The sequence below is a fragment of the Cavia porcellus genome, unplaced genomic scaffold, assembly GCF_034190915.1.
Source record: "Cavia porcellus strain 051 isolate PalLab524CR breed Dunkin Hartley unplaced genomic scaffold, mCavPor4.1 scaffold_29, whole genome shotgun sequence".
NCBI classification, from domain to species: Eukaryota; Metazoa; Chordata; class Mammalia; order Rodentia; family Caviidae; genus Cavia; species Cavia porcellus.
This window is the reverse complement of record NW_026947512.1, coordinates 11,449,483-11,463,388: the sequence shown is the minus strand read 5'-3', so window position 1 is coordinate 11,463,388 and position 13,906 is coordinate 11,449,483. Positions and strand designations below refer to the sequence as shown.

The following is a 13,906-nucleotide window of genomic DNA, read 5'->3' as shown; positions in this document are numbered from 1 at the left end:
CATTGGAATTAAGTGAGCTGTGTGAAAGATTTTCAGTACGAATAATTCCTTGGCTGTTACAATCAAGTCAGTTCAAAGATCAAAGGCGTACATCTGGTATCCAGGGTATGTTAGGTGTTCATAGTACTGTAATGAGGTTCAGAATACAATATTTACCTTCTAAGGATCTCTGTTACTTCATATTAATAAGGAAGGTGATACATCTTGTCTGTTCTCCAAATGTCATCTTCCTGTCTTTTGTTTTTAGACAGAGAGATAGTTTGGGTGGAGGAGGTTTGCCTGTAAAAAAAAAAAGGATCTAGATCATGACCGGAAGTTCTCATAATCTTACCTGTTCTCTGAAGCTCCTGTGAGTTTACCTTAAGTGTAGAAAAGGAAGCCATTTCTTTCAGTCTTTGCTTAAGAGAACGAGTCTGGTTGGAGGTGGAAGTGTCTGCTTGTTCTTATGCCTTTTTCCTGCCACAGGTCTTCTAAAGGTTTGATTTGGACTGTGTGCTAAGTGTAGATTTAATATTAAAACATGAAGTGTTTTCTTGGCCTCTCCATGAAATCTCTTGCGTTTGGGTGCCTCAAACAGTTGAAGATAAAGTGTTTTATCAACTGTTAGAGTTAAAAAGCATAAAGAGAAAATTTCCTTTTGAAGATGCTTGTTGATTTAAACCTATTTAAATCAAAGTATAATCAGTAAATAAGCAATAGTACATAAATAATAGTAAATCTTTTACATGCAGAAAGATGAAAATTAACAAAGTTAACAAGATTATCGTGGGAAAATAAAAGTTGTAGAAGGGTTTTTTTTTGTTAACAGTATTGGCTTTCTTTTTTTTTTTTAAATTTTATTTAAGGAGAAAAAAAGTAGAGAAAGGGTACAAGTTATACAGATTTACAGAAAAAAATAAACAGTAGGAAATCACTAGTTAATGGATTACATATTGTCATCTTAGAAATAATTGTTCAAGTCATAAAATTAAAGCTTGTAAAGTGGACATTCCAACAATGATACTGCAAACAGTTCTGTTCAATGATCCAATAAAACTCAGTGATACCATTTTCTATCTTATACACTTAAATATACATGCAGTTATATCATTTAGAGCACTTTCTTTTCCTCTCTTTTGTACAATGACTATTACACATTTTGGGTTTTGTTACTCCCACAGTTCTTACTACTTTTTTGGAAGGGAGTAAAACCAAATGTGACATAACAGAACAGAGTCAATCAAATCAAAAGGGTGGACGTAATAGATAATGTAAAAGCATAATACAAGGTGATCAATAATGGGTACCATAATGCCTCCCGCTATCTCTAATAGAATTGCCTATATCATCAGTTATAATAAAATTCAACAAAACAGTAAAGAACAAAACCGACAAAACCAAAACATTGGAGACATTGTAGGTCTTCAAAAGTAGATAAAAGTCATCGAGAATGGGCGTCATAATGAATCTCGCTATCTTCACAGCTGTTGCCTAAACTTTTGAACCTGGTACTATCAAGCAAAACAGAATAGGGGGACATCAGTCAAAAACAAGATGGTGAGAGTAATACAGGGCTTTAAATCAAGATAATGGAAAGTCAAAGTGGGTTACTATAATATATCCTGCTATTTTTATTTATTTTTCCCTTAATTAAAAGGATAAAAATAAAAAAGTAAATAATGGAGTGGAGATTGAGATAAAAGAGGGCATAACAGCAAAACAGCACAGATCAAAAGCAGAATAGTGTTTCACCACAAGATAATCCTGACATAAAACTAGTTACCATATTGTCTCTTTCCTTGAAATCCTTGAGTACAACTTCGTATACTGTAGCATTAAATATATCAAAACAATGTAAAACCATTTAAGAGAATGACAGCATTACAGGGTATTTAGAATCAACTAACAGAAAATGAACAATGGTTTCTGTATAATCTCCATGTCTTTAAAAATTTTTGCTTATACTATCATACATAATAAAATAGTATTGGCTTTCTTTAATCTTCAGTATGGAGGCAAACAGAAGCTGCATAGCTTATATATTTCTCTGTGTATGTTATTTATGTAGACATACATTATTTTTCCATGTGGTTATATATATTTGTAGCTATTGTACTTTGTATTTGATGAGCTGAAAAAAATTAGAATTTATTTGTATAAGTATGATGAGTCTTTCTTTGTAACTTAACGCACATTTATTAAGTGCCTATTAGGTATTTCATGTTCCTAAAATGTAATGAATTTTATTATTGGAGCAGCTAATTTGTTTTATAAATACAGATCAGTATTTTAGTTAAAAATGTGTAATTATCAGAAATTAAAAAGAATTTTAGTGAAAAAATATTTTAAACTTGTTTGATATAATGCTTAGATTCTACATGAAAAAGTAGTAGAAATTCTGACTACAGTAAACTGAGTGCAGATGAGGTATGTACAGCTTGTAATACTTTCACATTAAAACAACAAAGCTGATTTGTTATGACATGGCCTACAAAGTCTATAGTATTCTCTAACTCTTACTTAGTAGTAAAAGCCCCAGAGAAAGTTAATTACAATGTCAGTAAATAAATTCTATTTGAAATCTGTGTATCCTTTCCCCTTTTTCCCTCCTTCTCTCCTGCCCTCTGCCACTGGCCCACACGTGTGATGGATATTGACCAGGAATGATGACACTGAACATTGTTCTTTTATTTTCAGGAGGAAAACTTTCTTTCGGCATTAAGTATAATGTAGAATTTTCACAGCAAGCATTTATGAAGATAAGAAGTTCCCTTATATTCCTAGTTCACTAAGTTTTTTGATATGTATGAATGAATGCTGAATTTCCTTAAAAGTCTTTTCTGAATCAGTTGATATGATAATGTGGTTTTTTTTGTTTTTACCTTGTTAATATGATGAAGTATGCTGATTTTTCTCAATACTGAATCAGCTTAGCCTTCCCTACACTTGTTATTACTGTTATTTTATACATATATACATAATTTGCAATTTGGATTACCTATGTATTTGACTTCAATGTATATATGAACATGTTTGAATTAAAATTTATATATATATGGATTGGATTTATAATACCTATTAGCTGTATCTATAAAAATCATTTTAATTTGCTAATATTTAGTTAAAGAATTTTGTCTATGCTTAAAAGGATATTAGTCTGTGATTTTCTTTTCTTGTAATTTTTTCTTTAGTTTCTGTATCAGGGAAATGATGTTTGTACATTGAGTTGATAAAGAATTATTTTCTGAAAAATTTTTAAACATTAGTGTTATTTCTTACCAGTTTTTAGTTCTTTCATTGCTAGAGGAAAATACCTGGCACCCAAAGTTAAAGGAATAAAAGTTTATTTCAACTTACAGTTTGTAGAGGTTTAAGTTCATATTGGCTTGCACCAGGGCAGGGTGGCAGGACAGGGTTCATTGCAGAGGGAAGCGGTCTGTGGCAAAGCAGGGCAAGCAGAAGGCAGCTAGCAACAACCTTCTTTCTTTTCTGCCCTTGTCCAGGCTACCACCCTGAGGATGGGTAGAGCTCACACCCTTAATCCTAACATTGCATCCTCCATCCCAATGTCACATGCTCTAGATCTAGCCATCTCTCCCTTTTATTTAAAACCAAACAAAATAAAACAGAACAGGCCCAATCAAAACAAAACAGTGAAAGTGTTACAAGACTTGAGACAAGATAGTAGGAAATCAACAATGGCTACCATAATGCCTCTTGTTATCTTCAAAGTAACTGCTTGTGTCAGACATAATAAAATCAAACAAAAGAGAAATTATCCAGGGCTTCAAAACAAGTTAATAGGAAATCAACAATGGCTACCATAATATATCTAGTCATCTTCAAAATAGCTTCCTATACCATGAGATATAATAAAATCAAAACAAAACAGATAAAAAAATCAAATGAAACAGAACAATGACACTGACACAGTACTTCAAAACAAGATAATAGGAAATTAACATTGGCTACCACCTTTCCATTTTAGACATTTACTCCCCTTTCATTTTGACAATATCTGTTATACATTGTGGATCTCACTAACTCCTTCAGGTTTCTGTATTAGGGAGACAATATGATGTTCACTCATGTAAGTCTGAACCATTTTACCCATGAGCATGATCTCAAGTTGCATCCATTTATCTACAAGAGCCTTGTGATTATCTTTCTTTATAGCTGAATAGCTTTCTATTGTATAAAACTGCCGTATCTTTCTTGCCGTTCTGCAGTTGATAGGCAAGCTACTCCTGCTTTTTTCTGGTTCCTTGTTTTCTCTCCTTTGACTTTCAATTTATGAATTTCCTTTCAAGTTAAATGTTTCTTGTATACCACATACTGATGAATCTTGTTTCTTGATCCACTCTGCCTGTGTTTCTTTTTGTTGGCAAATTGAAGCCTTCTACATTAATGGTTATGGCCAGTATGCACTGGTTCATTTCTGCCTTGCTATTTTTCTGCTGTTGGCTCCCTTATTTTCCCCTCTGTTAAAAATGCCTGGCCTGCTCAGTGATCCCCATATCTTGCTTTTCCTGAAACTGTGGTTATTTTTATCTCTCTCTAGAATGTCCTTCAGTATTCTTTGTATGGTTGGTTTGGTGGTCATAAATTCCTTCAGTTCTTTATCATTAAAATCTCTTAATCTCCATTAATTTTGAAAGGTAGTTTTGCAGGGTACATCAGCCTGGGTTGGAAGTTGTTTTGTTTTAGGACTTGAAATAAACACTTCACTCCAAGCTCTTCTTGACTTGATGGTTTGCATTGAGAAGTCTACCATGATTCTGATGGGTTTTCCCTTATAGGTAGTTTATTTACTCTAACAGCTTTTAATAGTCTGTTCTTGTACTGAATTTCTGGGATCTTGATTATTATGTGTCTGGGTGTAGCTTCATTTTGGTTATGGCTAGTTGGAGTTTTGCTTGCCTCGCTTATCTATTTGTCAGGTCCTTTTCCCATGCTTCGGGAGTTTTCTGCTATTATTTCTTTCTGTAAGTAGCCTTTTTATGTCACTTGTGTTGACCCCTGCTTTTTTGCTCATACCTGTAATTTTTAAATTATTTTTCTTTGCATTGTCTTGCAGCTATTGAATTGCTATTTCCTGGTTCTTTATTTTTAAGAGATCTTTCCTTTTGAGGCTGCTAGCTGCCATCCTGTCTTCAAGGTCTCAGAGTCTGTCTTCAGTTTCTTTCAAGTACTTTTGCAAGCTTTCAGTGGAGTTTTTAATTTCCTGGATATCTCTTTTCAGATATTCTCTGTTTCAGGCATCGTAGTTCTTTCCTGTATTGTTCCTTCAAGGTTTCCATCATTTTCTAATGCTCCTCTTTTTTATCTGTGCCTTCATTAGGTATGTTCAGCATTTCTTTCATTATGTTTGTCATTTGTTCTTTTATCTGAGATATTATTTCTGATCTGGTTTCTTTTACAGCCTTGTGAAATTGTTTCTTTACTTTAGATGCCATCCTCCCAGAAATTTCAGTTTCAAACTTTTCTATGTCTGTGTCTCCAGGTCTTGTTCTTTGTAGGCTGGAGACCGGACATTGTCTTTTGTTCTTTCTTACTGATATTTCCCTGGTTTCTTCTAGATATGCTGATTGTGGGGTCCCACGTGCTTCCTGCATTGGGTACCCATCTGTGGCATAGGAGAATGGGTCAGTCACCTGGGTTTCTGCTAATCTAGGTTCCTGGGGAGGTGGTGGGGCACATTGTGGGCTTCTCCAGACACATGTGGTTTCTTTGAAGTATGGCAGGCTGGTTATCCTGGCCTGTGCTGATTACCAGGCCCTGATGACAGCTATTAGATATCAGGCTCACAGGGGCATGGCTTGCTTCAGCCACCTCTTAAAAACCCCTCCTGTGACTTGATGAGACTTTGTGGGGGGCATCAAGATATAAGCCATAATACCTTCTTCATGTATTTTAAAAAAAAATTTGTTGTCAAAACTGTCTGCTTTACAGTTTTCATTTTCAGAAGGATTAGAGTTACAAATTTAGTTTTGTTTACTAGACTATTTCTTCTTGAGTATGTGTCAGTAGTTACTGGCTTTTATGAATTACTTTATTTAATCTGATTGAATAATTGAGAGCTGTAGTGTAGCCAGCAATATTTGCTTTCCCTTTTAATGTTTGTTGCATCTGTAATGATATACTCAGTTTTGTTTCTTTTTTTTTTTTTTTTTTTTAAATTTTTTTTTAAATTTTATTTAAGGAGAAAAGAAAAAAAGCAGAGAAAGGGTACAAGTTATACAGATTTGCAGAAAAAAAAATGAACAGTAGGAAATTACTAGTTAATGGATTACATATTGTCATCTTAGAAATAATTGTTCAAGTCACAAAATTAAAGCTTGTAAAGTGGACATTCCATCAATGATACTGCAAACAGTTCTGTTCAATGATCCAATAAAACTCTGTGATATCATTTTCTATCTTATACACTTAAATATACCTGCAGTTATATAGTACAGAGCACTTTCTTTTCCTCTCTTTTGTACAATGACTATTACACATTTTGGGTTTCATTGCTCCCATGGTTCTTATTACTTTTTTGGAAGAGAGTAAAACCAAATGTGACATAACAGAACAGAATCGGTCAAGTCAAAAGGGTGGACATAATAGATAATGTGAAAACATAATACAAGGTGATCAACAATGGTTACCATAATGCCTCCCGCTATCTCTAATAGAATTGCCTATATTGTTAGTTACAATACAATTGAACAAAACTGTAAAGAATAAAACCGACAAAACCAAAACATTGGAGACATTGTAGGTCTTCAAAAATAGATAAAAGTCAATGAGAATGGGCGTTATAATGAATCTCATTATCTTCACAGCTGATGCCTAAATTTTCGAACCTGATACTATCCAGCAAAACAGAATGGGGGAACATCAGTTAAAAACCAGATGGTGAGAGTAATACAGGGCTTTAAATCGAGGTAATGGAAAGTCAAAGTGGGTTACTATAATATATCCTGCTATTTTTTTCCTTTAATTAAAAGGATAAAAATAAAAAAGTAAATAATGGAGTGGAGATTGAGATAAAAGAGGGCATAACAACGAAACAGCACAGATCAAAACATAACCATTTAAGCAGAATAGTGTTTCACCACCAGATAATCCTGACCTAAAAGTAGTTACCATATTATCTCTTTCCTTGAAATCCTTGAGTACAACTTCGTATACTGTAGCATTAAGTATATCAAAACAATGTAAAACCATTCAAGAGAATGACAGCATTACAGAGTATTTAGAATCGACTAACAGAAAATGAACAATGGTTTCTGTATAATCTCCTTGTCTTTAAAAGGTTTTTGCTTATACTATCATACATAATAAAATCCAGTAAGATACAACCTATTTGGACCATTGGAGACAGAAGGACAAAAGCTAGATGAGACTTCAAAACAAGATGATACTAAATCAGTATTACCTATTAAGATGTCATTTTCTCCAAAATAGCTGTTCCTATCATCCAATCTTCTCTGCCTCATTTCTGTTGAGCTCTTATTCTGTCAGTAGCTGTCAGTTTGTCTTCTTCACTTTGTTCTCTGCTCCATTCGTTGTGGCCTCCATTATTTCTGGATTCTTTGTATTTTTCTTTTTTTAGAATATCCTGCAATACTCTCTGTAGAGTTGAATTGGTGGTTGCAAATTCCCCCAGTTCCTCTTTATCCTGGAAGCACCTCGTTTTTCCATCAATTTCGAGGGACAGTTGTGCAGGATATCTCAATCTTGGCTGGAGATTATTATCTTTCAAAGCTTGAATTATTTCCCCCCAAGCTCTTCGTGATTTGATGGTTTGTGCAGAGAAATCTGCTGTAATTCTGATGGGTGCTCCCTTGTAAGTGGTCTGCTTCTTGTCTCTGACAGCTTTTAATATTCTGTTCTTGTATTGAATTTCTGGAATTTTTATTATTATATGCCTGGGTGTTGCTCTGTTTGGGTTGTAGGTAGCTGGCGTCCTGTATGCCTCATACATCTGAGTATCTTTATCTTTTGCTAAATTAGGAAAATTCTCCTGGATTATTTCTGTGAGTAGCTTTTGTAGTTCATTTGTTTGTGTCCCTACTTCTTCTTTTATGTTCTTAATCCTTAAGTTATGGCTCCTCTTATCATCTTCTTGTCTTTGTATTATTGCTGTTTGTTTCTTTGTTATTTTTAAGAAGTTTTTCATTTCATTCTCCCATATTACAATTCTGCCCTCCAGTTCAGATAGTCTGTCCTTAGTTTCTTTCAAGCTGTTATGCCAGTCTTCGATAGACTTCTTAGTTTCTTGGTAGTCCCTTTGAACCTGCTTCACCTATTCTATGCTTTCCCTGTTTTCTCCATCAAACACTTCTCCCCTCTTTTTCTGTTCTTCCATTCCACCATCTGTTTTTTCTTGGGTGGTGCTTAGTATTTCTCTAACTATTTTGCATACTTCTAGCTTCAGGTCGTTGATAACTTCATTCCTGAATTGGTCTATGAGGCTCTCTATATGGCGCCTTATGTGTAATGGTGCGGTGTCTGTTATTGCCTGTTTCTCAGAATTGGGGGCCGAGGAGCCTTTCTTGTTGCTGCCTCTTCCCATATTCTCTGTTCCTTATATATGCAAGCTTATATGAGAGGCCTAGCTTCTCTCTCTGTCAGCCACAGCCTGATCGAATTGCGCCGGTTAGGTGTTTCCACTCACTGCTGCACACCAGGCAGCCTACGCGGGGGCCCGCCCCTCCCGGCCTCCGTCAGGCTCTGGGATCTGGGTTGGGCCAGCCTACGGGGTCCGCCGGCAGCATCACGCAGGCCAGGCACTTTTCACCAATCCCGCCCGACAGGGGAATGTGTGGCTGGAGTCGCCAGCGCGCCCTGCTCCCACAGGACTGCCCGGGCCCAGAAAGTCCGCTGGAGTCAAACTGTGGTGGAGTGTCAGTTTCTCTCACTCACCTCGCCACAAGTCAGAACATGCCTCCCTGCCTGTCCTGTTTTCGACTCCGTTCACAGACTCCCGTTCTCAGAGTTTCCGTGCGTCTCTCTCCTTGCCGAGCCGACGTAGAGGCAGCCAGCCACCGCGCGGCGGGAAACCCAAATGGCGTGGGGTCCAGCCTCAGCAGCGAGGCTTTTCTGTTCCTGTTTTAGCACCAGGACTGCATTCCAAGTTGGTTTCTCTCAGCCGAGTTCGTTCCTGAGTCAGCAGAGCATAACTCCACCTGCTTATGTCTCTTTAGTCCGCACCATACCTGGCTTCTGAGCCTAGTTTTCAGAGAGCCTCCGGTAGTTGCTGTTATCTGTCCGCCATGTTCTCCCGGACCCCTCAGTTTTGTTTCTAATATTGATGCTTTATGTTTTTTTCTTGTCAGTTTAGTTGGAGTTTTACTAACTTACTATTTTTTCAAAGAGCTACCATTTAAAAGTTCTTAAAGTTATTTCTCCAATTTTATGTCTGCTTTTACCTTCTTTCCTTTTGCTTGCTTTAGATTGTATTCTTTTGTTCCTAGTTTCTTAAGGTGAAAGATGAGATTATTGATTTTTGGTTGCTTTTGTAGATGAAATATTTACAGCAATCTATCTGTGTATAATATAGTTGTATTCACCTAGTTTTTATTTGTTGGATTACTTTTTTTGTTCTATTCAAACGATATCCTAATCTGGTTTTTCTATCCATGAATTATTTAGCACCGTGTTATTTTTATTTACAAGTATTAGGAACTTTTCAAATATTTTTCTGTTGCTTATTTTCAATGTAATTGTATTTTGGTCACTGAGTACAATTTAATTTCAATCTTTGAAGCTTTCTTTGTTTTATATAGTTCAAGAAATTATGTTTTGATGTATACTTCGTGTGCTTTGTAAAAATGTGTGTTTGCAGCTGTTGCTGCATAGAGTAGTGGTATGGAATGGTATATATCAAGTCCTGTTGGTAATGATATTCATTTCTTTAGTAGCCTTTATGCATTTTTGTGTACTTTTTCTATTGATTACACACAAGAAAAATAATGGTGTTTACAATAGTAGTTATGGATGTCAGCCTCCTTTCATGTATGTCAGTTTTTGCTTCATATATTTGAGACATTCTTGTTAGGTGCATAAATATATTGGGATTCTTAGATATTCTTGTTAAATTGGTCCTTTTATCATTGTGTACCATCCTTCATCCCTAAATGGTTAATAAGTCTTTGTTGTCTTATATTAATACAGTCTCTTCTTTGGCTTTCCTTTGATGTCTTAGTTACTTTTCTGTCATTGGTGAGACAAAATACCTGACACCCAAAATTAAAGAAGCAAAGATTTGTTTAGTCTCTGTTATGGACATTTCAGTCCATAATCAGCTTCAACACTTCAACAAGGGCAACACTTCAAGAGGGCAGAAGGTAGCAAAAGCAATAAGAGCAAGATGAGGGAGAAAAACAAGCTTCTTTTCCTCACTTGTATCCTGAGCAGGCTACCAGCACACCATCTCCATGCTGTCTTCTTGCACAGACAGAGGATGTTTACAAAGTAAAGATTCTGGCTCCCATGCTGAGTTACACTTATAAACTGCTCAAGTTGACACAGTGTATCAGTCTAAAGCAGTAAAAGGCTTGTTCTCTACACCCCAGGAACCCCAGGATGTAGAACTGCTGAGTTAGTTAAGATTCTAGTTATTAACCACAATGTCTCAACTATTGGATTTGATTAGTGTGTCCTTGGTATATCTTGTTTCCTTATTTTACTTTCAGCTTGCTAATACTGTTATTTTAAATGAGTGTTTTTTGGAGGCAGAATGTATTTACATCTTGTGTTTTAAGTAATCTAATCTGTCTTTTAATTGGTATGTTTAGACTGTATTTTACATGATACTTGTTATGTTTCAATTTAGGGCTACCATTTTATTATTTGTTTTCTGCTTTTCATTACTTTTTCTTCTTTCCTGCTTTGTTTAGGGTTATTTAAAAACTTTGCAAAGATTTAATTTTTACTGGATTTAGATGAAACTTTCAGTAATTATGGATTGAGCTCTCTGTCTCAGAACAGAGTAGCAATGTAGCAACAATTGGGTTGGTTTAAACTTAAGATCTTAACTTTTCATGGCCCTCGTTTTAGCTAATTTATGAACAGTGAAATTTTAAAAATTATTTATTTATTTTTATTTTGGTACTGAGAACTCACAACCTCATGCTTGCCAGGCAGGTGCTATGCCACTGAACGGAATGAAGCTCTAGCCCCAGTGGACAGTTTTTTTCATTATTTGAAATGAAGGGTACTTGAAATTTGACCAGGGTTCAGAATTCTTGAAAACAGTAAATAATAATTAAGATAGTTATGTTTTTCTAATTTAAATGCATTATACTGTAGATGGATACTAGAGATTTTTATTTTGTGTCCTTTAGATCCTGTGATGATGAAAATATAATAAATTAATTTCAGTCACATTAATGAATATCAAAAGTACGATAATATCTAATTTTAACAATCTGTTATATGTATTTTCATTTTATTGGGATAGATACTATGACTCCACATAGTAATTTATCCTGTGGTACATCTACTTAGTAATGAAATTTGCATTCAAATTCAGATATTTTTGACTCCCAGATAGATATGTTTATCATTATTTCAATCAGTCATTCCACATGCATTGTATATCATGGATTGAAATTAACAGAGTCCTTGGCCATATGATTCTTACCCTCTTTTGAATGAGAACAGTATTAAAGTGGTAAATATAAAAAGATGCATAATAGCATTATGGTAAGCGCAACGATGGCAAGAGGCAGGACTTGATAAAAATAAAAAACAGCGAATTTAGTTTAGATTGGGAAAGAGGCAGTTGAAAACCTTTTTGTTAGGAGTACATTTGAAGTAAGTATCCATGGTACATGAAAGTTGGTAAAGACCTGGAGAGAAACTGTTATTAGCAAGGAGGAAAGGACAATCCAATGGCTTTAGTTAGAAAAGATCTTAAAGGGTTCAAGAAGCTGAAACAAGGCCAGAGTGGCTGGAATTTAGTAACAAATTCTGGGTGGGAGATGAGGCTGGAGAGGCAGGGTGGATTTGTTTAGGGCAGTGATAGCGAACATTTTAGAGCTCTCAAAGATAGAAAAAGCCTGCTGTGGCACACATGGTGTAGGTTTGCCCCTACTGGTTTTGGGCTGTGTTGGGCATGCTATGATGGCTTAATTAATAGTTGCCTTTATTTTCCTTCCTGAAATAAAATGACCATCTAGAATGCAGATTGTTCATAAGGCAAACATTGTCTACTTCTATGAGTTAATTGGTGGGTATTGCTGATATTTTCACTCGAGTGTGAGTTAGCTGTAATTGTCAAACATCACTTGCTTATCTGTCACAAAACTTGTGTATCAGGTTTTTCTGATTAAAAGAAATTGAGTTCTGTCAAGATGGTTAATATGTTTATGTTGATTAAAATAATGCTAAAAGAACCATACATTATCACATGAAGAGCAATGCACTTTAAAAAGTGTGTCAGCTTCAGACATGCAATAGATAAGTGACATGTTATTTTTAATTTTAGCTCTTTTTAATAAACCAACGAAGCACTTTTAGTATTTCCTTTTAATTGCCAATATTAAAATATATGTTATATCTTTCACAGTCTGAAGGTAAAGGCCATGCCAGTGCTGGAGATGCAATCTATGAGGTAGTGAGTCTACAGCGACAGTGTGACAAGGAGGAACCAGTCACTCCTACTAGTGGAGGGGTTCCAGTGTCACCCCAAGAGGATGAAGCAGAAGAAGGTAAGAAGTTGAGCTTTCTCAGTTGCTCTATTTCAGTAGCAGCCTTACTTATCATCTGCAAAGGTGAGAGTATGTGCGTGTGTGTGTGTGTGTGTGTGTGTGTGTGTGTGTGTGTGCGTGTGTGTGTGTGTGTGTGTTTGCACTAGAGGGAAAGGAGTGATGGTAATTCCTTGTATCTTCCACTCTTTATAGCTAGATTCTGCTACATGCAGAAGAAAATCTGATTCATTAAGTTCCTTGGTTGTATAGTCCCAGTGCCATTTATGCAACTATTTACATTTGATAGTTATTGCATCCATTTATCTACAAGAGCCTTATGATTATCTTTCTTTATAGCTGAATAGCTTTCCATTGTATAAAACTGCCGTATCTTTCTTGCCATTTTGCAGTTGATAGGCAAGCTACTCCTGCTTTTTCTGGTTCCCTCTTGCATAGAGCTTTGCTTTCTCTCCTTTGACTTTCAATCTATGAATTTCTTTTCAAGTTAAATGTTTCTTGTATACCACATACTGATGGATCTTGTTTCTTGATCCACTCTGCTCGTGTTTCTTATTGTTGGTGAAGTGCGGCCGTCTACATTAATAGTTACGGCCAACGTGCCCTCGTTCTTACCTGCCTTGCTGTTTTCCTGCTGTTGACTCCCTACTTTTCCCTCCATTCAGTTATCTGCCCCACTTGTGATTCCCCCTTTGCTGCTGTTGCTGGGACTGTGGTCATTTTTAATCTCTGTCTTCAGTACTCTTTGTGGGGTTGGTTTGATAGTAATGAAGTTCTTTGTCATGGAAGTATCATATTTCTCTATTAATTTTGAAAGATAGTTTTGCAGGCACATCAATCTGGGTTTCTTTCAGGACTTGAAATACTTCCAAATTCTCCTTGACTTGATGGTTTGTGTTGAGAAGTCTCTCATGATTCTAATGGGTTTTCCTTTACAGGTGATCTGTTTGTTTTCTCTAAAAGCCTTTAATATTTTTGTTCCTGTGCTGAATTTCTGTGATCCTGATTATTATATGTCTTGGTATCAATTTATTTTGGTTATGGCCAATTGGAGTTCTGTATGCCTCATTTATCTGTTCATCAGGTCATTTTCCCATGCTTGGGAAGTTCTCTGCTTCTATTTCTGTAAATAATTTCTTTATATCATTTGTGTTAATTGCTGCTTTTTTGTTGATACCTATAATTTTAAATTATGTTTCTTTGTGTTGTCTTGCTGCCAGTAAATT

General features: G+C 35.6%; 1 protein-coding gene across 6 annotated transcripts in view; it reads left to right on the top strand.

Annotated features, from left to right (window-relative positions):
- Positions 1 to 13,906, top strand: part of Rabgap1l (RAB GTPase activating protein 1 like) — a 718,519-nt gene that overhangs the window by 179,887 nt on the left and 524,726 nt on the right. For all 6 annotated transcript variants that reach the window (XM_063240009.1, XM_063240010.1, XM_063240011.1 and 3 more), the window contains one exon: positions 12,542 to 12,683. In XM_063240009.1, coding sequence (XP_063096079.1) covers positions 12,542 to 12,683 — 142 coding nt within the window. The remainder of the gene's footprint in view (positions 1 to 12,541; positions 12,684 to 13,906) is intronic.